The sequence below is a fragment of the Chroicocephalus ridibundus genome, chromosome 14, assembly GCF_963924245.1.
Source record: "Chroicocephalus ridibundus chromosome 14, bChrRid1.1, whole genome shotgun sequence".
Lineage (NCBI taxonomy): Eukaryota > Metazoa > Chordata > Aves > Charadriiformes > Laridae > Chroicocephalus > Chroicocephalus ridibundus.
Window position 1 is genome coordinate 10519917 of NC_086297.1, and position 27045 is coordinate 10546961.

General features: G+C 37.9%; 1 protein-coding gene across 1 annotated transcript in view; it reads left to right on the forward strand.

The window, feature by feature from the left end:
- Nucleotides 1-27045, forward strand: part of TBCD (tubulin folding cofactor D) — a 128221-nt gene that overhangs the window by 57181 nt on the left and 43995 nt on the right. The window contains exons 16-23 of the mRNA XM_063351632.1: nucleotides 7391-7448; nucleotides 12141-12170; nucleotides 14885-14970; nucleotides 18923-19003; nucleotides 19770-19843; nucleotides 20786-20903; nucleotides 22346-22406; nucleotides 23930-23952. Of these exons, the coding sequence (XP_063207702.1) occupies nucleotides 7391-7448; nucleotides 12141-12170; nucleotides 14885-14970; nucleotides 18923-19003; nucleotides 19770-19843; nucleotides 20786-20903; nucleotides 22346-22406; nucleotides 23930-23952 (531 nt within the window). The remainder of the gene's footprint in view (nucleotides 1-7390; nucleotides 7449-12140; nucleotides 12171-14884; nucleotides 14971-18922; nucleotides 19004-19769; nucleotides 19844-20785; nucleotides 20904-22345; nucleotides 22407-23929; nucleotides 23953-27045) is intronic.

Here is a 27045-nt window from a genome sequence, read left to right on the forward strand (position 1 = left end):
AGGAAGAAATTCTTTGCTGTGAGGGCGGTGAGCCCCTGGAATATTTTGCCCAGAGAAGCTGTGGCTGCCCCATCCCTGGAGGGGTTCAAGGCCAGGCTGGACGGGGCTTGGAGCAACCTGGGCTGGTGGGAGGTGTCCCTGCCCAGGGCAGGGGGTGGCACTGGGTGGGCTTTAAGGTCCCTTCCAACCCGAACCATTCTGTGATTCTATGACTTCCAGAAAGAGAATGCAGTGCTCTGGACAAGACTTCTTTAGTTTAAGCATGCTAGAAGTAACGCTGTTTACCATAGTAAGTTGTTAAGGAATTATTTTCTTCTGAAGGGTCATATTTAATTCCCTTCTAGCTGAGCACACGGTACATTATGTACAGTATGAAATTCTTAACATAAAGGCACCTAAATATGTGTTTGCATAGTGAAATAATCATGTGATTACATCTTGGGTTGTATTCTGATTTTTAATCAAACCAGCACAGGTGAGGGTGGCAGTGAAGGCACAGAATGTTAACAAATGCGTCTAACAGGCTGTTATCAGCTGGGCAGTTATTTACTGCTATCTTTACAGGAATACTTGCGGCAAGGAAGTCTTCAGGATGAGTATAGCCATACTAATACTAAAGTTTTGAATCAAACTGGTGCTTTTTGTAGGTTTGATCAGCACCTTATGAAAATAAATCCTCTGCTTCCTTCCTCTGACTTAGTTGAACAAATTTAAGGTTTCTTCTAAGGTCTGGCAAGCTTGTTTGTTGTAAAACTTAAAAAAGACAAAGTATGAGTGTATAAGCCTTTTATTTAGCAGAATTTTGATCTGTTCTGTTTATCAGAATTTTTCTTCTGTTCATGATTCTTTGAGTAATATATTTCTTTTATTCCTTTTACCCTACCATGGTGCAAAGCAATGTTGTTTTCCATATATTAGGTACAAGCTCGCCATTTTAATTTTACATGATTTGTGATATTTTGTTTTACTGTCACAAAGCTGCTAGTGGGAACTTGTGGACAGGTATGAAGGATGCCGTGTTTCTGAAGAAGCTCCCGTCTTTTAGCTCTCAGACTGTTCTAGAAACAAATACTTCTTTTCTTTTTAGGAAAATGTCAAGTGAAAATAATTGATATCTTCTACTTACGGTAGTAATAGCAATTAACAGTGTGGCTGTGCCAGCTACGACAACTTCAATTGTTTGGAATAAGTTGATGGAGTGGAAAGAAACAGAAGGTGGACGGCGGGGGGGGCTGAGAATTGCTTATGATCAGTTGTAAGGTGTTGTGGTTTGTATATGCTTAGTTTTCTAACAAAGCTGCACAGTATTTTAGCAAGTATTAACACTCTCTTAAGGCTTTACTTAAAAATCCTTGTAGTTATGTTCGGCATATAATAAACTGCTGAAGGTAGGATTGCCACTCCAAAGAGAAACGGTGAAAAAAAATATTCAAATAAAGTATGACACACAGTTTCACCTATTGTGTCAGCAAGCCGATAATTACAGACAGCTTTTTTTTTTAAATCTAGCCTTAGGTGTGTCACTGTTTTACTTAAAGAAGAGTCATACTTCTAGCCACAAGCAAATTGTTGCTACCCTAAAAAAATGCAGAACTCAGCATCTTGAAACAAAGTACATAATATCCATTGTGAGCTGAATTACACAGCAAAAACATCTGCCTATATAAGAATACAAACTATTAGATTCTTATAGAAAAATAAGAAATTGTTTACCTGAAGGGAAAACTACTACCTCCTTAAAAAAAAAATGTAATGAGTGATTGCAGTGAGTGATCCTGAATGTTTGCTTGTCTTGGTGCTAGAAATTGCAACTGGTTTAGCGTTCATTCACAGTCTGTGACGCTGGTGTTTCACTGGCGGGGGGGCGCAGGTAGGGCTGCCCTTGGAGCAGGAGTAGCTGGGTGCTACGCTCCGACTGGAAAGGCAAGGAGGTCGTCGTGGTAGAGTGAGCGCACTGGTGGTAGCTGGGAGGTGTTGAGCTGCTTCATGTCTTCCTGCCTCACGTCATGGCACATGTTAGTGTGTTTTGGCAGGAAACTCACTGGGGTACCAACAGTATGGAAGAATTACGCTACTTTGACTGGGTCCTGCCTTGTGACCCATTCAGGTTGTGGTACAGTAGTTACAAATTAAAGCAGAGGGGTAATTTGCTGGTGGGTTTTGGTTTTGGTTTTTTTGTTTTTTTCGTTTTCTTGCTTGCAAAGTTGTACCGGCATATAATAGAAAGACTAATTGTTTTCTGTAGTCAAGGGAGATAAGTATTTCACGTTTGACTAGTGAAAAATCGCCTTAAACTGCATTAACTCATATTTTTTTAGTAAAATTTGTGACAATGTTTTAAAAGAAACTCCGTATTCAGTGATAGCTGTTTCTTCTCTGCTTTCTTATGACTGTTCTGTTAAGTGATGAAATGTCAGAATATTGAAGTTACAAGCTTAGATTGTTGTAGATCAGCCCTTTTCCTTCCTGACCGTACCATTCTTCTTTTAAGAAAAAAGTTAGAGAACACTTACTAGAAATACTCACCCGAGAGTACTTCTACTAGTACTTGCTCTTATTTTTACATGTCAGTATTTTTTCCCTATCCATATTTCAACAAGATACACTTACTCACATTTGCTTATTTATTTTTTTAAAGTCTAGTTAAACTGGTTTCTAAAACCTTGCCTGATCTATTCAAACTACAGGACCACAAAAGGAAAATTCTTGGCAAAGTAGATGAAACTTCACTTTTATTGCAGGATTACCTTACTACATTTTGAAGTACTTGCGTGTACTGAAGTTGCTACTCAAGCATATCTTTATAAAAGCACTACTCGACAGAGATTTTTTTTCTCTCCCAGTCTCTACATGCATTATCTCTTTTTGAGCTTACCTATGAGGAAAGTTAAACATAATTTAATAACTTGGAAATACAGGTAATTTGATTCTTGCCCCCTTGGGTGTGGAAGTTACTGTCTGTAAAGCAGCAGGTGCACGCTAAGAAGCGGAGCTGTTTTGTTTAAAACCTAAACAAAAAATAAAAAGGAAAACATACTTGTACTCTATTATACAATTATAGTGATTAAATTATCGCTGGCTATCTTAATTATTTGGAACTGTTGCATACACAGAATGTAGTTTCATTTATCTGTCATTTGATGGTGTAGGTAATCAATAAATGAATCGTTATTTAGAAAGATGTAATTGCTATCCCCCGTTCAGCAGCACAGTAAGACAGACCGTGCGCAGAGTGGAGGAGTGCAGGTGGCTTTGTCTTCCCTGCGGTGCTGCCTTGGTTTTGAAGAGGGAAGGGGAAAAAAAAAATAGGCAGGTGTGGCTATGGATGAATGATGTAGCTTGCTCCAGGGCAAGATTGTCCTGCAGAATTGGGGAAATCTGAAGCGTTGCTTTAAGCTACATCTTGTACCATGATGAAATATTGAGAATAGCTTTTTTCTTTTATGTACTTGAATATTGCCTTCAGAAGAGAGTTGTGTGCGTACTGTGTCTTGCACTTGTGTAAAGTTACTTCCTGCAGGAGTATCATATGCCTCTTTTTTTTTCTTTTACTAGCAGCATTTTTAACTGCTATTCTCAGCATTTTCATGCTCTGTTCTACATGTGTGTTTACTTTCATTTCATCGTTGTACCCCAGAACTTTGGGGTTGGAGTAACCCACTGAAGATTGTAGGACGTTGGGTGGCTAGCAGAAAGTGTAAGAGCTGAGCATGAGCTGGGTGAGAGGGACTATGAAAGCATGCAGTGTGGAAGTGTTGGAATGGTCGCTGTATTTCTCCTTTTCTGCAGACTTTTTCCCTGCCTAAATGAACAGGAGGCGTTAAATGTGGGACTGGTGTGAAGGGATTTTTCCCCTGAGTAGTGCTGGCTGAACCTGCCTCTTCTGCTTGCTCCTGCAGTTGAGTGTAGCACAGCTGCATGTAAGAAAGTGAATGGGGGAGCATCTCAGGTTTTAAAAAAAAAAAAAAAAAAAGAAAGATGTAGCAAAAGAAGAATTAATTGAGCCTGAATTTGTTTTCATTATCCATCTCACTGGGTAGCCAGTCCAGCTGGGGTACCGGCATGACGGGAGGGGTGTGAAAAGGGCTATTCGCAGCAGCAGCTCTCAACAGACTCAGGTTGCCTTCTTTTTTAACTTGCTTAGATTGTTCAAAACCGTTCTACTTGTGATGATTACTGTGCCTTCCTTTCCCTCGTGTATAGTAGGGAGGAGAGTCTTCTGCCCTGTCACAAGTTAGACTTTTCCCTTTTTTGGGATCAGGAAGGAAACTGGTTTTGTGCCAAATTGGCAAGAGGTTTGAGAGGGGTTTTTTTGTGTTGTTTTTTCCCTTGCAGCTTCGGGGTGGTGTGTTTGAATTCAAAGGAGCAAATTCTCAGAGGTTAGCAATAGGATAAGCTTGTTGCTGCTTGGGACTAGTATAGACTAGAAGTACCTGCTACAGGTGATAAAGGAAATTCAGATCTATTGTCTGGTACCTCTGGTGCTTATAAGGAGAGGCTCAGCAGATATTTCTGATATTTCTGTGTTCTGATGTCTGTCACCTGGCTGGCCTCTGCTCTGATTCTCTCTGCCTTGTTGGGGAAGGTAATGAGATCGGTGTTGGTCCAAGGAAGTGAGCCGGTAACATACTTTTGAGTCCTTTTAACGTTTCCTGAAGCCAGTTAAGGGAGTACTTGGGGGGGAGGGGAAAGAATAGGGGAGAAAGGGAGAATAACTAGTTGACTGCTAGAATTGCAGCTTGTTTTTTTAAAGTCCGTTTGTGTTTATTGTATACTTAACTGCTTGTCGTGCATACAGGCTAAATATTCCTCAAGGAACTAGAAAAGGTGTTCCGTAGAGACTGCAAGATGCAAAGCCGTTCTTTGCTCTACCTGTTAGTAGTCAGGTGTGGTACGTTTCAGGCAAGTCAAGGCATGACTCTTTAGCTAGCTTAAAAAAAAATTCCACTTTGTTTGACATAAACAGTTTCTTTATGTTAGGAAATCCTGGTGGAGTATCACATAAACTCCCACGACAAAGCAGACAGGTGAAGACACCTTAGACATGTTTCATCTTAGGCATGTTGCTTTCCTTGCTAATCCCTGTGGTACGGCACACTGTGCCTGCATTTTCAAATAGGAATTAACTTCAAAAAATCATTCGTGTATTTTGATAATCTTAAAATACTTTTATTAAAAGGATTAATATAAAACAGCAGTGACTAGAGTATGATTTATGAATATAATGAGGCTACAGGAGCAATGACAAAAGTCCTGGGGTTTTTTATTTTGTTTTTCTTAACCATGGTATTCAGTTCCAGCACTGAGTAACTCAGGTGGCATCGCATAGACAGTATGTTGTTTTGCTGGTTTTACTTATACAAGTTTGTCTTAAGATAGCAGAAGAATAAGAAAAAACAGAAAAGTATAATTTGTTATAAACTGAAATATTGGCCAGAAACTCTTGTGTATAATAACCTGAAACTGTTTTCCATTATATTTAATAAACCACATTTTAAGTCTAAATATGAAATTCAAAGAGCAGTATTTATTGTCCAGTGACAGTCTTCTGACATTTCCAGTTTGAAAAGACTTCATAATCTTTCAGATCAGTATGTTAATGTTTAGTATGTATGTCCTTACGCTCATCCCGAAGTGTCTCTTCTGAGCCAGTGTTGGAGACGAGACAAGGACTGGGAAGGATTTTGGTCTGACCCAGCACAGCTCTTCTGAAATACCCTGTAACACTTAACGTCAGGGTACCTGCGACACAGTGAGGGCAGCACTCTGAATTCTGAGACTTCAGGCTCGATGAAGAGTTTTGGAGTTTTGGGGTTTTGTTTGTTTTTCCTCAGAAGAGAACAATATTGAAATATTGCGTAACTGACAAAGTAATGTTTTATCTTATAGTCCATATAATTAGAAAGGCCGGGCAGAAATTTGTTTCTTTTTGCTTTCCAGGATGATTTTCAACCACTTCCTCAGTTTTGAATGTTCTCTTCTAGAAAAGATTTATTGGAGCTATTCATATCATTAAAACTAGGTACTTATGAAAAGTCCTTTTAAAAGTTTCTCTGTATGCCAGAGAAGAAAATTAGCAAACGTGGTATGAAGATGATGTGTTTGACCCAGCGCTTTTTCAAGAGTTAGCCATGTATGCTGCTTCCTAATGGAATGCTTCCTAAACACTTGCTCTTCCAATCGCTATCGTTTGGACAACCTTGCAAGTATCAACCTTATTGCAAGTATCAATAAGCAGGCATTAGCTGTCTTAAGCAATTTATTGGGGTTTATTTTCATTTCGTTCTTGCTTTCTGACTCTTGTTTTCCTTAATGGAGGTAAACTGAAATTACAGAGGCAACATGGATTGTGCATTTCAGGGAATTTTAACAATGTGGTATTCTTCACTGGAGGAAACTGATGGCCATTACCCAGGGAAGTTTGATATTATCAGTGTAATTAGTATCTTCATGGTAAAGAAAAGCTATCGTGGGTTTACTTTTCAGCCAGTATTTATTTCCTGTTTTGCCTGGAGTCAATAAGGAATGTAATGAAAAGTTTCAGAGTTTGAAAGGAATAATTTTCTGCTTAAACGATTCTCCCGAAGTGATGTTTATTTGTCACTGAAGCTAATTGAATGCTGGAGGTGGATTTCTAAAGCTGTGGACTTTGTGTCCTGGGATATATTCTCCCCCTTCTGTTGTGTAGCACATCTTTTAAAAGCAGTTCTTTAGAGGTGGCAGAGTTAACCTGTGCAGCGTTACCAGACTTGATGCACAAAGAAATAGTTTCGTATTACTGTGCCTCTGTATCTACAGGTCACCTTTTAAAAAAAACCCAAAACAACGCTGCTTTACAATTTATATTGCAGGTCATTTTTTAGGAGGATTTGCATATTGTTTTCTGATATTTGTTACTTACAGGATGTGATAGTTCTTGTAGAGATAGCTGCAAGTTTCCATTGCTTAACTTTCAGTTTTGCTTAAGCCTTACATAAGGCTTGCTGTGCCTTTGGCTATGGAGAAACTGTATTTCCAAGTTTTAATTTAAAATTGCACTGTATGAGTCTCACATTAGAGATGATAGTTATGTCCAAGTTTTAAACTTCTGCTATATTTAAAATAGAAAACCTTTCTATGCAGTTAAACGTATTTGCATACTCCTTAAATTGCTTTGATACAGTAGGACGACAGTTGTCTGTTTAGGCTATGGGAAGTCCACAGCAAACTAGAGAAACGAAGTACATGGATGTTTCAACTCAAATTTTAGTTTAGGCTTGTATTTATAAATAATAAGCTCCTTAGAGGAAATGCTGCATGTTCTGCTTAGAAGACTAAATGTTGAAATGATGGTGTCACACATTTCTTCTCATATTTTCTGGTACTAATACTCAGTATTTTATTTCCTCAGTGCGTTGGTTATTGCTGCAGTATTTGATCGTGATGTTAATTGCCGAAGAGCTGCTTCTGTAAGTTGTCACATTCTAGCTTATATTATATGTTTCTGTTATTTTTTGCTTGTTTTCATTTAATTTAATAATTTGTAGACTTAGCTATGTAGAACTGCAGTATATAAGCAATATTTTGTGTGGTGGGCAAAAAAGTGCTTTTTTAAATCCTTAGAATAAATGATATAATCCACAGATTCACATCTTGATTTATGGCCGTAGTTCACAATCTGGTGTATTGTTGTCATGATGGATAAGATAAAGTATATAAGAAAGAGCTATTTAGCATTTTCTAGTCACAATATCAAAGACAAAAGGGTCATTCATAACATGCAAACACTGTGTCTGTTTCAAGTCACCGAGCTGGTAAGCTTTGTGAAGTTATGCTTTTGTAATTGTTCATCAGCTGTTACTCTGTAATTGTGGTAAGTTGAAAATTTCTAGAATAATCTCTCTCCTTCAGACATATTGTCAGTTATTGTACAAAACTCCGTAGGACTGGGAATTTTTAAAAGAAATTAGTAAATCCATTAGGCAGATACCGTTATGTAGTTAATAGGACTGACACCAAATCACTGGAATCTTTCTGTAGAACATATTTATGCTGTTGAGAATTGAAAAGTATGTGTGGGTGTTCTTAAGAGAAGGGAATCTATGGAGGAGAGGTTAAAGAATTTGAGAAGAAGAAAGAATCAAAATCTTATCTTTGAGAATTTAAGTCAGTGTGTTATAGGTATTGAACTTTCTTTCTTAAAAAAAAAAAAAACAAGAAAAAGAAAGAAGTATGAGTTGTCTATTTCAACAGATGAAACAGATTATTTTATGCAAATGTGGAAAACCACACCCTATAACTGTATTAACTCCAACACAGGACCAAACAATGGCTGTCAAAGAACCAGGTCTCATTTCCTAAGAATAAACTTTACTCTGAATGCATTAAAAAAAAAAAAAAAAGACTGTCTTTGCAACATACAAATTAATTAACAGGTCTGTCTTATTTTTTGACTGAAATTTTGAAAGCTAATGCATTTCTAACATAAGAAGGATTTCTCAGGGATGCCTGGATAGCATCCTTATTTTTCCTAGCCACACCTCTGCTTGAGAGCTTAAGCTGTTGAATGAAGCTGCAGCATAATTGCTGGGGAAGTGAGTCAGTTGCTTGTGTAATCGTATCACAAATCGCTTTGTCTAAATAGGTTAAGACCCAAGCAGGGAAGCTAAGATGCTGTACATCACTGAGTACGGATATCACATTCTTCACGTGCTGTACAGCTATTGAATACAAGCCATGCTACTTGCCCCCTTGCCCCCAAAGTTCAACTCCTAAAGTTTAGAAACTTCACTGTCCTTGGCTAATTTAAGTCACTTTATTCAAATAAAATCCTCACAGGAAAACAGATGTAGCTTTGCTTTCCTGAGAACTGCGCAAAACATTAAGGAGTGTAGATGGTGAAAAGTGAATTATTTATTTGCTCAATGGGAATTGTCCTAGGAATCAGTGGCAATATATATAAAGAGGAGAATTCTTTTTAACATGAATGCCACTACGAGTGGCATACACTACGACTAAGTGTGCTGCTTACTTTTAGTGGCTTGATCGAATTGTCGTGTGTAATCTTCATTATGTTGCTATGCTTGAACATAAACCAATAGTCTGACCATGAAATGCAGTGTTAAACCAGGTATATTTACTAATGCCGTAAGATCAGTGCAGATTGTGCTTTCGTATGTCAAACGAATACAAAATACAGTACATTTTCTTCTCGCTTTCCCCTTCTACTTTAAGCCAAGCTATCGAGTGTTCTGCAGTTCAGTTCTCTCCAGTCAAATTAATTAATTCATTAGTACATTCTAATTTAAAGCTGGTCAGAATTTGGAATTGCTGTTTTGATGGCTAGGTGTGAAAGTACTGAAGCCTTTTTTCTTATTTGAGAAAGGCAGGCAAAGAAATATTTTGTGTTTACCGGGCATTACTACAATTTTGAAGAAAAATACCTGGGAGTCCTAATTATTTCCAGTCATTACTACAGTTAAATACCTATTTAAATAAACAACATGTTTTACTAGATTTTCCATCTATTACAATATGCAATATATTATAATGCAGAGCACCAATAAAACAAAGTAGCATAGAGAGATATTTTGAACCCTGAGGTTAGAGAGAATAAACCAAGACTGTTCTTTTGAAGCTCCAGAAGCATTCTGAGCTGACTTTTGCAACTCTTTCATGAATAATCATTATAAGGAATAATCACATGAATATGTGATCTTGGATTGGGCTCCACTCAGCTCTGACATCTTAGAGAAGGTTTTTTTTTCCTCTTGGCTGCTTGATAGTTTTAAAACTCATGACTTAGAGAATGTTTTAGTATTTTTTCCATTTTTGTGGGATGAACAGTATGTTTCATTATTCTCATATTTCTATTTTACTTTCTCTCACAAAGCTTTAGCAGAATAATATTGTGGTTTTTCTTGTAACTTTTTCTGTGCAATGTACAGAACCAGACTATTTCCAAGGAAATGAAATCAAAATCATTGACAAATATATTTATAGTAAGGCAATACTAATATCTATCCTTGTAGGCAGTGGTTGAAATTGTATGTTTTTTATATATAAACTAATCAATGAGGTGTAAATTAACGCAATTTAGATGTTTAGAATACATCAGATGAATCCTAAGTATTTTTGCCATGCTGCTGGATTGTTTAGATCTTCATGATTGTTCTTCAAAGTAAGTTAAAAAATGAAATGGTAATACAGCAGTGTAATTTTAAAATTCCTACATTAAGTAAACAAACAGTGTCAAATCTTTATGTACATTCACTGTTTTGCTGCAACATTGTCTATAGGCCCCTATACATCTTTTCCCAAGGATTTTGCCACAGTATATTTCAGTCCGGGGCCCACGGATGTATTGTAGGTAGAATAAAAATTTCCTTCGTTTGAGACCGCATTTACGTTGCTTGGATATCAAAGTTTCTGTTGTAAAAACAGAAGGGGGAAAAAAAAAAGGCTTTACAGATTTTGTATCTTTAAGGCGCTTGTATGAGCAGTACGTTTTTAAAAGAAATTGTAATACAGTGATTAAACTATTAAATCCCTGGATATGATAGTTGAGAGCGTAGTCCTTGCTGAACTCTCCCTATGCTGAGTAAAAGGGTCTCAACAGCATCTAAGGGGATCTAAAGCTAACGTGTAAGTAACAAGAAATAAATGATGCAGGGTGACATGAAACGATGTTCTGGCAAATCCTGGCTGGGGTGTATGTTGGCGCAGAGGTAAGGAGGGGAAAAAAACCGTGTCAGAAGCTGGGCTACAGCAAACAACAACGAACGAGCGAAGGGCATTGCTACAGCTCATGTTCCTGTTCTGGAAGGCTGCTGTATGTGTTGCCCAAGGGTGTATCTACGCTGCTGGCGCTGCAGAGATCCTATGCCATTCTGCCGGAGGCAATCCTAAACTGGTTAGCTTGAGGCCACTGCTGGCAGCGGGGCTGCCACTGCGAGTGGGCTACGGTGGGCTCCCAAACCCGCCGAGAAGACTGGTGAATGGTTTAGAGTCAGCCTGTGCTACGTGTCCTGCGATGGATACACTGCAAGCAGGAGCTGAACGAGCCCGGGCAAGTCTACAGGAACTGCAGTCATTATCCGAACCAGCCGTAACCTCAGAAATGCACTCAGAGACTCGGGCTTCATTAGGGCTTGCTCCACCTCTGCTCCGGGAGCGCTTGCTCCATATGTGGAGTATGATCCCTTGGTGAGCTAACTTAACCTCTTGTTTTTACAGGTGGATTACCACACGCGTACTGTATTTATGTAGGAAATACAGAAGCTCTGTCTGACAAAGTTCTTGTGGCATTTTCAGTGAAGATTGGGACTTCCTCCACCCCCACCCCCCCTTATATTAAATACCAGTTAACTGCTCTCCATCACTGGAGATTTGTGTTTGTAGACAGAGTGACGTTCCCTAAGAGAAGGTCCAGATAATGATGATATCTTCTCTCTGAAAAAGAGTTAAAATCTACAGCAGTTTTTATTAGTACTTAGTACTGTTTATCCTTTTAAGGAACAAAAAATAATTGGCTTTTTTGAGAGAGGGGGAAAATTCAAGTAGGGAGTAGAGAGTTAAGTAGGTTTTATTCTGTATACCATACAAGTAGAGAGATTAACTTTATGGTTGCATTTTGCAAGATTTTGAGTTTATTTAATGCAAAACACAAGAAATGTACCAGGTTTTACATCTTCAGTGTCTGAGCGTGTTTTCAGATGTGTATCTTTCAAATAAGTATTGCATTCTCCATATGTCTGAAGTTTTCGTTGACAAAGAATCAAATTTTGCCTCCTATTAGCAAATGATGTTGAGGTAGTCAGACAAAAGTGAGCTGTCTCAATTTCTGTTGTCTGCCGGTATTGACTTTCAATTCCAGTGCGAAGCCTTGTGTCACTATTCAGAAGCACTCTTGTGGGTGTGACTAGTTTAATAAACTTGCATTCTTAAACTGCTGTCATGCAACATCCAGCTTTAAGAACACCAGAACATAGAGACGCAGAAACAAAAAAGCCCTGTGGGCTTGTTCTACTGACAAAGCTTACTTTATTTAAAAAAGAAAAGCCATGGGTCATTTATATTGTTGTGTGTTTTGAATTCATCATCTGGTGTTTATCAAAAAGCAAACCTAACTCGTTCTGGTATGTTTGTTCTCTGTTCCTTAGGCTGCCTTCCAGGAGAATGTTGGGAGACAGGTATGGTAACTTCCCTCAGTCTTCATTCATTACTGCCTTGGAGGTTACTTACTGTAAACCAGTAGTACCTAAAATGAAAAATAGACGCTGTGGCTTCAGAGAAATTGAGTAAAAGGATGTCACAAAAGAATTATTTTCATTATCAGCAAACAGGTTCTTGTGGAATATTTTTCTGAGATGTGAGTTTTATTCTAGTATTCTGGTTTTGGAAGAAAATGATCTTCCTGGCAATTTTAAGTCATTCTGAAAAGCAAAATCAGCATATATGACGGCAATTGTAAAGTGCAACACTCTTAAAGCAGGAAAAGTGCAATTTTTTGGTTATTCTTTTGTTTCATTGACTTCCTGGTTTTCAGTAGAACAGCTGAAGTGTGCTGCACAGGCTTTGCTGTGGTTGGTGACACAACAGTGAACTAGGCTGAAGAGTCTTCAACTCAATAGTTGGTTTTGCCTGTTGTACCGTAATGCTACCGTCTAGATATTTTGAGAAATCTGTTACTTCTGGAGGGACCTAAGTGCTTTGAAAAATAGTATTGTGGTAGGTTCCTTTGTAACTTCACGTTTAAGTAGTTAAAATGCTCAAACAACTTTGATTTGCAGCCTTGGAGGAGAGGCAAGTAGGGTGAAGACCTGGAGTTCAAAATTTCCTGGTTTCTCATCAGGAACTAATAAAGCTGAATATATGAACTTGGTGGGGCGGGGAATGGGGGGAAGTGGTTTAGTGGTTCTTGTGACAGAGCGGGACGTATGAGCATGGTTAAAGCAAATTTTGTTATCAGTAAGCTGTTCTTGTAAGGGATCTTTGTTAAAATGCTGTCTGGCTTTCCCTGATAGCATTCCTGAAGATCCGTGAGTTATGAGCCAGGATATTACTCCTTTAGAGCTACAGGTATTAAGCAATGTGTCCATAACTGGTGTATTTCTAGATAGAATTTTAGCTTATATGTTGGCACGTTCAGGAGGAGTTTGCCATGAAATAAGTTTCCAGGGCATAAAGAATGCTGTCAGTCTCCAGCTGGCCCTGTAGAAGTTCAGAAGTTTTACTTATGGAACCATTCCTTACTGCCTAGGAAAATGGTTACTTAATTGGTGGATACACCCTCTGTAGTTCTTTACCTGGATGTAACGTGTTGAAAGAGACACCCTTTCTCTGAATTGGAAGGAGCTAAAACATATTCTCCAGCTGAAGTGACAACACCGATACTAAAGAGGTGGAGAAGAAAGTTGACCTGGCTCGTTTCCTGGTTCCTGCTGCCTCGCCTCTGCGGCTTGGCCTGTCCTCGGCCCCACAGCTGCCTTTTGGGGCCTCAGAAAAAGAAGCCATGGCAACTTGCACTTCATCTACATGAAAACGTTGAAAAAAATTGAAGAATTTTTTTAAACCTAAATCATGAGAAATCCACATACTTCTAGTAAGACAAACTTTTACATTGGAGAAGTGAGTTTTAAGTGTTTTGACAGAATAGAAACTGTTAGCTTTTCCCATGAAGTCTGTCTCTCCCCTTGGCCATGACCTCTGTACTCTTGAACTTGGTTTCAGGAATTTTGCTGTCTCACTGACATGTGCTGCGGCACCGTCACCTTCGGTGAGATGGCATCAAATTGGCACGCTTACAGCCAAGTAATAAATAGCAAGCTCCAACTAGGAGCTAGAATTGGAATTGCTTAGCTGTGATTTTCCTTATGTACAGTGTGCATTCTTATATATTTAATTGTGTGCCGTCTTGTTTGGCTATAAATCATGCTGAGGTATTTCTTGTGTGTGCGTTTTTCCCCCCGATCAATGTTTCATTAGGCTTTTGAAGAGTAAATTCATTTCACCGTTACTAGGGCTTGCAGGTAGTCTCTTGCATAAACCATAAATGTTCTGTCTGTCCTTCTTGGTTCAGTCAGATTCCAGCCCTTAGATTTTTGGACTGTTGGCATGAAGCGTCCCAGAATGAGACCTCCACAGTAGCTGACAACTTCCCACTGCCTGCAGTATCTACTTCTTCAATTATTCAGGCTTAGATCTAGAGATATTTTCTACTATTTTTGCATGGCTGTATCCAAATGTGGAAGGGATGAGTGAGCTGTAAACAAACAAAACTGTATCATATCCAGAACCTGTACTTCCACATAGCCTTATTGCTTAAATATCATATGATTGTCCCTTTTGTAAGTGAGCATAGTGTCTTTCAGTTGGCTGTTTTCCATTTGTACTTAATTATGGCTTGTGGAGGCTTTGCTGCCTCCTCCGTTCCAAAACACAGCCGTGATGCGTTTATTAGTCATATTAATCAGTCGCAGCCAATCAGAATTCTGAATATCTGGATTGTAGTGCTTATATAAAAATTATATATAAAGTTTGTAGGTGGCAACTGCATATTTAGAAAGATAATTTTTCTTCTAAACCCAGAATTTTTTGAGCCGTCATGTCAGAAGTGTGACGATTCTGTAGGATTCAATGTTTCAGGCTTTGCTGGGAACGAGTGTTCTTTTTAAAAACAAGCTAACCGCAGTTTTGTAGTTCATTAATAAATAAGTCACAAAATATATTTGTAAGTAGAAACAAATAGAAGTAATTGAACTCCCATGTATTCTACGTGTGATGCATTTCTTGGTACCTGATTTTATATTTTATGTTTTCAATAATGTTGCCTATTTGGAAAGTATTTTATATTTTTAAATAATATTTTCTTTTTTTTCCCCCCTTTTCCCTATGGTGTTTGTAGGGCACTTTTCCACATGGCATAGACATTCTAACTGCAGCTGATTATTTTGCTGTTGGTAACAGAGTTAACTGTTATCTGACCATAAGGTAAGTTTGCAAGCATTAGTTTTCCTAAACATGAGGGACCTCTTTTACATAATGAAATATTTGTCTGATTGTTTCACCTTACTGAACATTATGTTTATTACTGTTGTTTTTGAATAAATTAAAATTTTATTTTTCTTATTTCTGCATCAAACTGCTTATTATGTGTAAGACATGGTGAAAATGGGACCGTGATTTCCTTGTCTACGCGAGGAAGCAGCCAAGAGGCAATATTTGCAGGTGCCACAAAACTGTCTAAGCTGGTCAAGATTAGAAAAGACGAGGGGATTTGGAAGACTTGTACTAAAAGGAGAGGCTGTTGTGGTGGCAGATAGACTCTGATGCGGGTAAAAAAAAAATAAACTAAAACCCATTAAAAAAAATACTTTGCACAAGCTGTTGAATTTGTGGTTATGTGCATAGACCTTTAACTTGAGTGCTTGTGTTTTCCATAGGTAGCTCAGTGAAAATCTAACCACAGTATGCGGCACTGTTTTTAAAAAACCAAACTGATCACTGCAGTATGGAGTCTGCAAAGAATGTAATGGGAAATACCGAAACTGGTGTGGCGCTCTTATAACTCACTGGCTTGTCTTGGAATACTACGATCTGTTCTGGTCAGCTGTCTGAAAATACAGTAAAGCTGAAGTCAGGGGAATTCAGAGGCAAGCTGGGTGCATAGGATGACTAAAATGAACGTAAGATTGCACTTCCTCATGAGAAGATGAGAAAGACTGAGGGCTGGGTTCTAGCTTTAGTTGTCTAAGACAGCCAGTCTAGCCTGGGTGTCTGGCCTTTCCGTAGCCAAGGCAAAGAGACGGCACCTACAGAAGGTGATTCAGACCATTTTAAGATAGGGCAGATAAATTGCCCCGTGGAGTTGCATGTTGCTCAGAAGCCAACAGGTTAGAAAGGCTTGAAGAGTTTATATTCTTGGGGAACAGAAATAGCAAACAGGTATATGATGGTTTATGCTCTGTCACCAGCTTTGTGACTTCCAATGAGCAGTTTAAGATAATTTGCACTGGAATCCTCTTTCCTCTCCTTGACTGTTTTTTTTTTTTGTTTTTTGTTTTTTGTTTTTTTTTTTTAATTAATCTGTCCACTTCCATATTGTCCTTTTTGTGCGTAATCATTTCACTCTGTACGTATCTTCACCTTTTACCTACTGTTTTTCCTTCTGGGGTCCACACCCTCCTCCTACACTCTTCCCCAGAGCTCCCGCCTACTGAGCTGGGATGGGGGACTGGTATTCGATGCTGCTCTAGATCCGTGTAGTGTCAATGGGATTTTTGAAACGTCGGCTTATTGTACAAGTGGAAAATTGAAAATATTCAAAATTGACAAAGCAGTTTTTATTTTCTCTCTTTGATAATCTTGGCTTGGAGACTAGCTGTGGTCTCCTTACTTTTGGAGAGCTGAATCGTTAATCTGTTATTTTTTTAAAAAATGCTCATTCATTACTTCTTTTGTTGTGATTTCCAGGGTTTTTATAGGAGTCTTACTTCCAAGTAAAAAAATATTTTCACTGTTGATTTCTTTCTTCCACTCTTGTGCCTTTCTTTAAATTGTGCAACAGAAAGAATAAATTTTAAAATCCTTTATAAATGATCTTAGGCAGTTAGTAGCACGATTACTAAGTTATTAATCAAGAGCTATTAATCGAACTCTTCTTTGTGAAGTATTTGTCATCTCATTCATTATGTTACTTTAAAAAATCTTTACCACTTTGCTCTTCAAGCAGGATGTAATTATTTGGGTCAATACTTAATTATTTCCTTATTTTTGTCTGAGTAACATCAAAAGAAAAGTACATAAGCATCTATTTGGCTGCACAGAAAACGGGTATCGTTATGATGTGGTAGGAAGAATGGCCCTTTCTGATCGTTATGCCTTTAGGTGGTGTAATTGTTTATGTAGCTGGAGAAAGCTGCTTGAGGTTCATCTTGCGGATCTAGAATCTTTAGCTGTCCGTCCCCCACCCAGATGAATTGGTCCCGGGACACTTTGTGTGCCAGGGTAGTGCCGCTGTGTGAGAGGGAGCTGTGCCGCTGTGTGAGAGGGAGCTGTGCCGCTGTGTGAGAGGGAGCTGTGCCGCTGTGTGAGAGGGAGCTGTGCCACTGTGTGAGAGGGAGCTGTGCCGCTGTGAAGGTTGGCACGGCCGGATTCCTTTGGGCAATAAAAGCTCAAAAAAGATGTGTCAGTTTCTACAGCTGAATTTGGGTTTGGTTAATAAATGATGGTACTTTTTTTGTAGAGAGGCAGCATCATATATATTTATATATATGATATAGATGTTGTGTATAAATAGTTGCTTATATGCTTTAAAATCTAAATATTTTAATGCAGGTTTTTCACGCTGGGTGCCCTTTTGAAACTTTTTCAGCTCAAATACCATGGTCTCTTTCTGAGGATGGAAGGTAGAGGAACCCCATTTTATATGAACTGGGAGTAAAGAGATGATGTGGTTCCAGGAGTTCTGGGCTTGGTAAAAGCAGAGTTAAGGAAGAAACTGCTTAATCTAAGTAGAATGGGATGCAAAGATCTTACCAGCAACTTTATCAGGAAAGCTAGACTTGTGTCTAAGGCTACTTGCATTAAATACTCCGAAGGGTAGAAAAGATGAGGGCTGTAGTTAAAGGTAGTTATAAACTAAAACTGAAAGAGGAATTGGGCTATTGACATGGCCCAAGAGATCAGCTTTTTGCTGGGCAAGGAAGTTTAAATTAAAATGGTTTGAAACAATGGTGAGTGCTGAAACTAACACCCAAAAGGCAACTACAAAGACGAGAAGAGAACTCAAATATGGCAGGGGAAGTGTGTCTATTATTGTATGTTCTTGCAGAACAGGGAAAGGAAAGTGAGTAATGAATTTTCTCATTTCTCTGCTGGCATCAGCAACCAGTTAAACCCAGTGTCTAATCCCCCTCTAGGGCTCACAGCAGTAGTAGGTAGTACTTCTCTCTCCTGGGTTGGCTCAAGTGACTGAGGTCTGTGCTGTGGATTTCAGGATTCCTTCTCTTCTGATGAATTCGTAGATATCAGTACGGCAACATGCAGCAGTATTTGGATTTTGTCTTTGTTTTGCTTCTAATTACACACACATATATTAATGGAACACTATTATGGTTGCAAAGTTAATCACTCAAATGATATGAAAGGGTGAAATTAAGGTAATCCATGTGTCCTTAATTTCCTCCCTTTGTGCATGCAGTTTTGACATAAACGTGTTCTGCTGATTATTTAGCTTTCCAAGATTATTAAACATACATCACATGTACTGAAAAAACATTTCACTTCCCTTCTGTTGGCCTTAGCATCAATAGTTGATGCTTCTGAAGACTGGAAAGCGAGTCTGGCTGTAAAGTTAGGTAGTTATGCAGGCTACCTGGGGTAGTTAGTTCTGGTGTTACATCTCGGGTCTTGACTTTGCAGCATTAAAATTTTGTGTCAGAATTGACTTTTTGTGTCTGTTGGATTTTTGAAAAGGGCAAATTGAAAACCTGTATTCGGTTTTGGACCATTCTGTTTATGAAGATGTAGCACATTCTCTAACTTAATTTTACTGTGTGCTGTGGATTACATCATTAATACATTTCTCCAATCTGAAAAAAATTTATAAGTTAATATACACATTTACGTTTTCTAGAATGTAACCACGGGTATTGAAGGTTTATATTTGCTTTTTGTTGCTGTCAAGCTTTTCATATGTGTAGTAGTTTTTATAGAGAATCTGAAAGAGTTCTACGAAGTCATTTAGCTTTTTTTCAATAATTGTAAAATACTTCCTGCATCATTATTTCATTCAGCTGCATCTCATTTAGGAGAAGGCATGTTTAAGTAATTTTTTTTGGTTGCTTTAAAACTAGAGGATTTAAATCTTTGGAGTAGCTTGTGTTAAAATGCACGCAGATGTGGATTCTATACTCTCTCGGTATGGACTTTTCTTTTTCAGTGTGTATATTGCTGGCTTTCCTGAGTATACGCAGCCAATGATTGATCATTTAGTTAACATGAAGATTAACCACTGGGATAGGTAAGTTCACAAAGTCTAATTATTAATATCCAGGAATTGACTGTTCTGCATATCATGCTTTCCTAGATTATTTTAGTAAATTTTACTTATGCTAGAGTTTGCAATAGCAATTGACCGAAGGAAACCAGACAAGTAATAGCTGACGTCATCTATACCTCCCTAGCATATTGTCACTTAAAACATGTTTATGAATTTTGTCTTTTTGCCGTGACCTCAATCTGTTAATAGATTAATAAAACAGTTTTATATGGTATATAGTGTATGTGAGGGGTAAACACCATCACCATACAATTATCATAATTAAAGTAGATTTCATGCATAGAGATGGTGCTTAGTCATATTCAGTGTTCACAAAGATTAAAATGTGTACATATAAAACAAATGAGATTATATCAGTACTGATAATAGTTTGCATCATGAGAAATAATAATAGTTTACTGTAGTGTCCCTGCCAATGCATAGAATGAGCCCTCGGGTTCTACCATCCACACATACATTTTTCTTTGTCTCTTTCAGCAATAAGTTCTTTTCATAAAGCTAAAAGCTAGCTGTAGGCTGTCTGTTTGGTCCACTGGTTGGTTTTGTTGGGGTTTTTTGAGCGGGGAAAGCATAGGATGGACAGAAAATACTGTAATTTTTACTATTGCTGGGGTCTTTATTTTGGTCAGGGAAAGGAGTCCCTTCCTGACATTATTGTTTTTAATACATTACTTCTGCTAAATTTCTAACCCCAAAGAATTCAAAATTGCTTTTTTTACATCTTCAGTGTTATTCGAGAACTTTCAACCAAAGCTCTGCATAACCTTACTCCACGGGCTCCTGAACACATGGCAAATGTGGGTAGGTAACAAATAAGTTCTGCATAACGTGCCGTATCAAGTGGTCTAGCTTACGTAGCAAACGTGTATTAAGAAGACTTAAACAGGCACCATGACTTAATAAAAACTAAGATTTCCCCTGCAACTTAATACAGTGTAGTGACACTAATAGCTTTACCAGTTTTCAGATTTTATGCAAAAATGCTAAAATACTGCCAGATCTTTTTCTGTCTGGGGACTGGACTTTGTCTGGGGATCTGGCTATGTTGGACCCTACCAGCTCCGACATTCCGAGATGAATAAATGGGTGTAGTTCTGTTGCAACAATTCAGGCAGCTAGCCCTCAAATTCCCAGCTTTTGTTTTGTTGATATAGCTTTGATGTTGTAAAGGGTGGGGGGATCTGTTTTGTCTTGTCCAGTCTGACATCTTCAGAATTCCTTTTTGACTGTTGTGTGTGTAATCAAACGTTTCTCAGCATGAATTGAAGATCCTTTGCTTGGACCACTCGAGATTCTGGGGATGTACCAGCTGCTTTTTCATCCGGCTGAAAGAGAGCAGCTGGCACCCAGGGGAATCTGCACTTACAGATCTTACCTTGGCTCCCTAGAGCAGGCTGGGAAGGTGGCAGTTTACATGGAAGTAAAATTCCATGGGAGTACAAGCCTCATTTTTTCCCTTACTGCGCAGCTAGCCCAATGCCTAACAGCAAGTATATTAATGTATTTACTCCAAACAGAGAGCTAGCTGTGACTACAAAATTTCTTGGTGTGCTTTAGCATGCTGTGTCAGAATTTACTTATATTTTTAAAACTTGGTTTTCATATAATGGCCAGGATGTATTGGCCTGACTACCCAGAAATGGTTTTCCCATGTTATTTCTAGGCAGACAAGTTTACATTTAGAACTGCGATCTGTCACTATGCTTTGTTTTAAAAAAAAAAATATTATTTAATCTCTTTCAGTTTTGCCAAGACTTCTACCTTTATCAGTGGGCACAGATCTGCACACACGCCATGGGGCAATTCTTGCCTGTGCTGAGATCACCCATGCACTGTGTAAACTAGCAGAAGAGAATAATAGGTATAAATGCAAGATTATCTCGACTATAAATTTTCCTTTCATGTCTGGTCTATTGAAAACTTCCTGAGTATAATTATGGAAATCTCCATTTTACTGCACTTCTTTTCCATTGAATTTTTATTTGTTTTGATCAGTCGTGCCAAGCCTTCACACTTTATTCAGTGATGTTATAACCTTAAATCTAAACTCATCATCAGGAAAGTGAGATCATTTGCTGCCTTACTTGGAGAGTCCAAAGTTACCATTTAAATCTAGATTAAACCCCCTCTCCCCATAAGTGTATTGTCTTCCTGGTGAGTGGACAGTCTTTTGTCTTCTGTGTTAGAGAAATAGCTCCTCAAATAATTTGTTGATTTAATTGTTGCTGCCGAGTGCTGGTACAGAGATATATATATATGTGTGTATATATTTTTATATATATGGGTGTATGTGTGTGTATACACACACGTATTATATATAGGTGATGTAGCCAAGATAATATATTTGGAGATGTCTTTGCTTTAATGTTGTGATTAAAGAAATGAGTAATTTACCTTTTCTTTCTTTCACAAGAATCGCTTGTGAAAAATGGTTGAAAAATCCTTATTGCAAAATCTAGAATTTGGAAGTTACGTTGGCAGTAGAATTTTATACTAGTGTGACTTAAATTAGGATGAGCAGCTGTTTAAGATCAAGGTAGTGGAAAATAAGACTCCAGAGTGCAAACTTCACTGAAAATAGAGTTCTCCAGAAGTCATAGATAATGTGTACACTGAAGAAATATATTTTAAAAAAACGTACAGACTTTCTGGGTCATTTTTGTTCTAAAAGTTGGATAATGACTCTCTGATTAACCTTTTTTATTTTACTTCTGAGAACATTCTGATGTCTGAAGTGGTGAAATCTGACAAATTTAATGTCATTGTTTGTACAAGCTAAATACACTGAAATTAAGTCAAATAATAGATATCAAAAGTGTGCACTGTTTTTTACACTTTAATAATCGACAAATAGGAATTTTATTTGCCAGTAGTGTCTATCAGAAGAATTCGTGTTTATCTTAAAGAGTTCCCTTTTCAAGCAAGTTGAAAAGTTAGAGAGAAAGAGCATTTTTAGTAGTAGGAAGTGCGAGAAATTGATGCAAAAATCACAGAAGTGTTGGAGGCCAAAAATACAGCTGAGCTGAGAAGGGCTATTGTTGTATTACTGATGATTAAGTTTTTAGTAAGTGACGCTAATTTTTTATAGTCCTTTAAGATTGAGTTTGCTACATGATAAGGAAACAACTTATGTTATTGTATTTGCTGAACTATTTAAAATTAAATACTGCATATTTCTGTTGAGCATAATTTGGAAATCAAATAATTGTTTTTCTGTTTGAAAGTACAATGAAGTCATGGAAGAAAAATTATTTACAGCATGATTAGGAAGCCAAGTCTTAAAAATTTTGTATACCTTTACAGATCTGTAACATATTATTTCAATGAAAAATCATTGGAGGGACTTAAGCAAATCCATCAAGAGGTTTGTAGCAAGTATAAATGTATCTTCTAACCTGGTCTGTTGTATTATTTTTAAACAAACATTTACAATTAAGATAGCTGTTCTCCCCCTTCCTCTTCCCCTTGCCAAAAGTAAACAATCTCACAAATATGCATTTGGACACACGCTCGACAGTCTGATAGCTAGATCTCCTTGATCTTACTCCAGTATAATTTTGTATTTGGTCCCTCTCTGTTCTGCCGGCTTCTCGTCTGAGCCGCTTCCTCTGACGCAGTCGGTTACAATTCTGAAACGCTGCGTGGGGATTCGCTGTGCTTTTCTGTCCCCTTCTGTTTCTTCTCCCTTTCTGTACATCCCGACTGCCCTTACAGACTGATGTATGGCTCTTGCCTTAATGTGACCACGCTCAAGAGACATCTCTGAGTGAGCCCATTCTCTGTCCATTCTATTCTTTCTTCCCCACTTTCTTGTGATTTCATTGCTCACGCCTTGAATCCATAATTTACCTGTTTGTAGACCTTGAAAGTCATATTCTGTGTTTCAGTGGATGCATTGTCTTTACCTCTACTTACGACAAATGAAGTCTTGGCCTGCTCATAGCAATTTAAAATGATTCCATGGAGATAATTTTGCTTAACTTGTCCCTTAAGTCATCCCACTTTTTTTTTTTTCCTAACTTTTGGCTCCTATTTCTTCACCTTATGGAACAGACAATACTGCAGCATTCAGGCTCCTACTTGTTTTCTGCAGCGTCTGTAGTCCCAGTTCCGAGGTGCTAAAGCTGTCAGGCTTCACCATTCACCCCTTGTGCTTTAAAGGACATAGGTGCTTGCTTAATTTTGTGCATAGGTGACAGCTGCTGCTACAGGTTGAAAGGGCATCTTTGTCCTTGTTCCACTTTCTCATGTTGAAATGCCCAAAAGCTTCATCAGCAGCATCTGTGCTGTTACGGTGGCCTTCGGTTGTTGTGAAACTTTCCAGTTTCTGCTGTTGTCTGTTCTTAAAATTAACCTGCAAAGTTGGTGTAAACGTTTTCTTTCTAAAAATCTATTTTTTACAGAGAAATTTGCTTATCTCTGATTCTTGAAGATAGCCTACTGTAATGTTAACAATGAGATAATATTTTTCAGTCACATTTGAAATTTTGTTCTAGTTTTTTCTGTTTAATCAGTAGCAAACAAAGTTATTTTCAGTTTTCAGACACTGCAGTATATCATCATTTTAAAAAAGCTAACTGTGGAAAGCAAATATATTTTAAAAAGCCAAAGTAGCTTCCAGGATATGTGTGGGAGCAGCTAAGATTAGGATTTAAGAAAATGAATGCTTTATGAATGTGTTAAATTGATTTTCTTTGAATGTAAAATTCAAACGGGTATGTAGAGAGGTTTTTTAAAAGACATTTTCCTTTGAATTTTAATTTAAAAATAATCCAAAGTGTTGTGTAGCTCACAATATATAGACATTGCACGCGAGGAGGAACAATGAAAACACATTGAACAAACTCTGCTAATACTAATGTTTGTTGCTTTCCCTCCACCCCCCAGCTTTGCAGTCGTCAATTGTACAGGTAAGAAAATGGATGCAAAAAAATTATTTTTCGTATTGGAAAGTCTCAATCAGAAGTAATGAAACCAGTAGGATCCTCGGGATTTTTTTGGTTTGTAGGGGTTAGTTCCGCCTGCCATAGCCTGCCAGTCTGGCCCAGTTCGGCAGAAGGAAAGCACATGCGTTCTTTTGGCTTTGTCTGCCTGCTCCGGAGGCTGATGTCCTTTTATAATGGTTGGGATGTTTTGAGAGCGCGGCTCACAGGCACGGTAGATGAATGGGAAAGTGTTGAGTACTGGTCTCAATATTGTGATAGAGGCAGTGCAAGGAAGGAAAGAATGTGAAACAGAATATGCTCACTAATCCCTGGCTTCAGCAGCGTGTAATGGGTTTCTTCCCCACTGTTCACCTGTACTGGAGTACTTGTATGGTTCAAATAAGTCTATAGAAATGACCTTTAACTAAGAAGTTAATGAGTCCAATTTTTTTCTTTTTTTAAAATGAACTTTTATCTAAACTCTAGAATTACTTTCATCATCCTGTGTAATGAGTAGGCCAGGAGTTGTTACAAAAGCTTCAATACAATTTTTCAACTCTTGCGCCAAAGAAAATGTGAACGAGTTTTCACTGAGTTGTTTTTCATTTCCTATTTATTGAAGCTTCCAGGAAATAAAGGGGGAGTTTCCCTAAGTAACTGTTAAGTAAATGTGAAATAAAACTGGTGTGTGACTTCAGGGTTTGTTCCTAAATGTAAGGAAATCAAAACATAATTAATGACTTGTATGCCCTAACGATTGTATATGCGAATGAGGGGTTTTTTTCTGCTTTAACTCACAAATCCTTTGAGCTTTTGGGCAGTTTACTTCACTTCTTTTCACATGACATATCTGAAAATAGTAAACCTTAACTAGGTTTTTGTGTAATTATTAATTACAATTTAAAGAATTTTTATGTAAGCTTTTGTATCCTGAAACTTTCTGAAAAAATGTTAAAATTCACTTCTTGAGGGTCGTACCTACTGATGTGAAACTTCCACTCCAAAGTTCGCTTGTACTGCTGGGTGGCTTTAATGCTGATACTCTATGTTAGTGTCTTTGTGGGTGGCTGCCTCGGCTCCCATAAATTCTTTAATGTCAGGGTGGAGCTTGGGTGTAATTTGTTTTTGTCATAATGTGCACTTCTTGCACTTAATGGTATTTATAAGATGCCTACAGAAATGTTTTCATTCTAGATAAGACTTCTAATTCAACTCCACGCAAAATTGATTCACTGCTGTTTACTCTAATACTTAGGCTGAGACAGAGATGTCTACTATAATCCATATTTTAAAATATCGGTATGCATAAAATATTTTAAAATAGGACAAGAAAAATAAACTAGGTTACAAAAACAAACCAGCAATTTGAGTATTGCTGGGCAAGCATTTAGTGGAACAAGCCAAACTTGTTTCACGGTGAGTAATTATTGCACATAATATTCCAAAGATTTCCATTTGAGAAATTGCTACTGGGAATTTTCGGTGTAACAACATCTTGTAGGAATGTTGAAAACCTGTGTGTTTTATTTGGGTTTCTAGTTTTTCAACTGCATTAACAAAAAGCGTTAGGCCACATGTCTTAACTGTTTGTTAGATATTTTGCTTTCACTTCTGGCAACAAAACAGCTGTCTTTTTGTGGCCTGAATGGTTTTTAATACTTGGATCGAGCTGTTTTCAGAAGTTGTGTTGGCCTGTGAGAAAAGGGAGTAAAAAAACTGTGATTTTTTTTTTTTTTTTTTTTTTAAGTTGTAATTTATAAATTTTAAGCTGGTTCCTGAGTTTCTTGGTTGTCTGGTTGTCTAACGCTTAGGATTCCATTGAATCCATAACTATTTCAAGTCAAAAAATTTAAAGCCAAAATGCTGTAATGGAGACCTTCATTTAACTATCCCTCTTGCTTTGTTTAAGCAGCTCTTGTGATGTCTTTAACCTGGTTTTGAATGACAGCCATGAATTAACCTTCAGACGTAGACCAAGTTTTGACGTACACTGCACAGTCTCTCAATTTTGAGTATAATTGAAGCAGTCACATTTGTTTATGCTAATTGTAGAAAAGCCTGTCCTCTACTGCATTAACAATTTTTTTTTAAAATGCAAGTATCCCTCTGTCTTCCTGTACAAGTCCTTTTCTGGGTTTAGCATTGTATGCTGAAAAAGGAGACTGCAAGTCCAGGCACATCAGCGTGTACTTCCTTCCATTAGTCTCGATTCCGACACATTTGATGCACAAGTTTGTCTTGAGGAGCTGGTTGGTGTAAGCATTTGCATGTGCACTTCCAGCTGCGGATTGCGCAGTCAGCCTGGCTTTCTCTATTAAATGGGCGCTAGTTACAGCAAGTCAGATGCAAACCATGCAACTTAAACACAGTATTGGTCCGTTGTGCCTGTTTTGTGCTATATTGGTTATGCTATAGAGTTATAAAAATTGAGATATATTTCATTTGCTTTAAACTTTGCTTTTATATATAAAAAACCCAAGACAGAAACTTGTGGCATCTGTTGCCTTAAGCTGTTTTACTTGGGGTAGGAAGTTAGTCTGCCAGATTAAACACGGTGTTAATGGTCAGCCTAGTTTATATTATGCTTCCACCGAACCAGCATGGTTAGTATCTTCTTTTTGTAGCACATATATTTCTGTAATGCATCTAAGACCTTGTGCTAGTTCTCAATATGAAAAGTCCTCAAGAAAAAAGTATTTTTAATAGTAGTTCTGTTAAGATTCTTTAAAAATGCATTATCTAATTTAAGCTTCTTGACTGACTGTTCAGCTGAATAGATGTTCAGAATTTTTTTTCCTCCTTCCTTGTAGTCAGTTCTGCGTTTGATAGTGTAGGTCTTAATGCACAGAGTTGGGCAACAAGATAATTTAGGGATGGATATGGAAGTGCTGCAGAGAGATGCTGGGCTTCTTCCAGGCGGTTGCACTGCACTTCTGTATTTCAGCAAATGTTCTGTTTCTTGGGCCTTCGGGGTTCCCATCAGGGCTGGGTATGTCGGGGTGTGTGGGGTTCGTTAGCGACTCACTCTGGGTGAGTCAGTCCCTGCAATGTGCTGTGCGCTGAGTTCTGCCCTCGTCT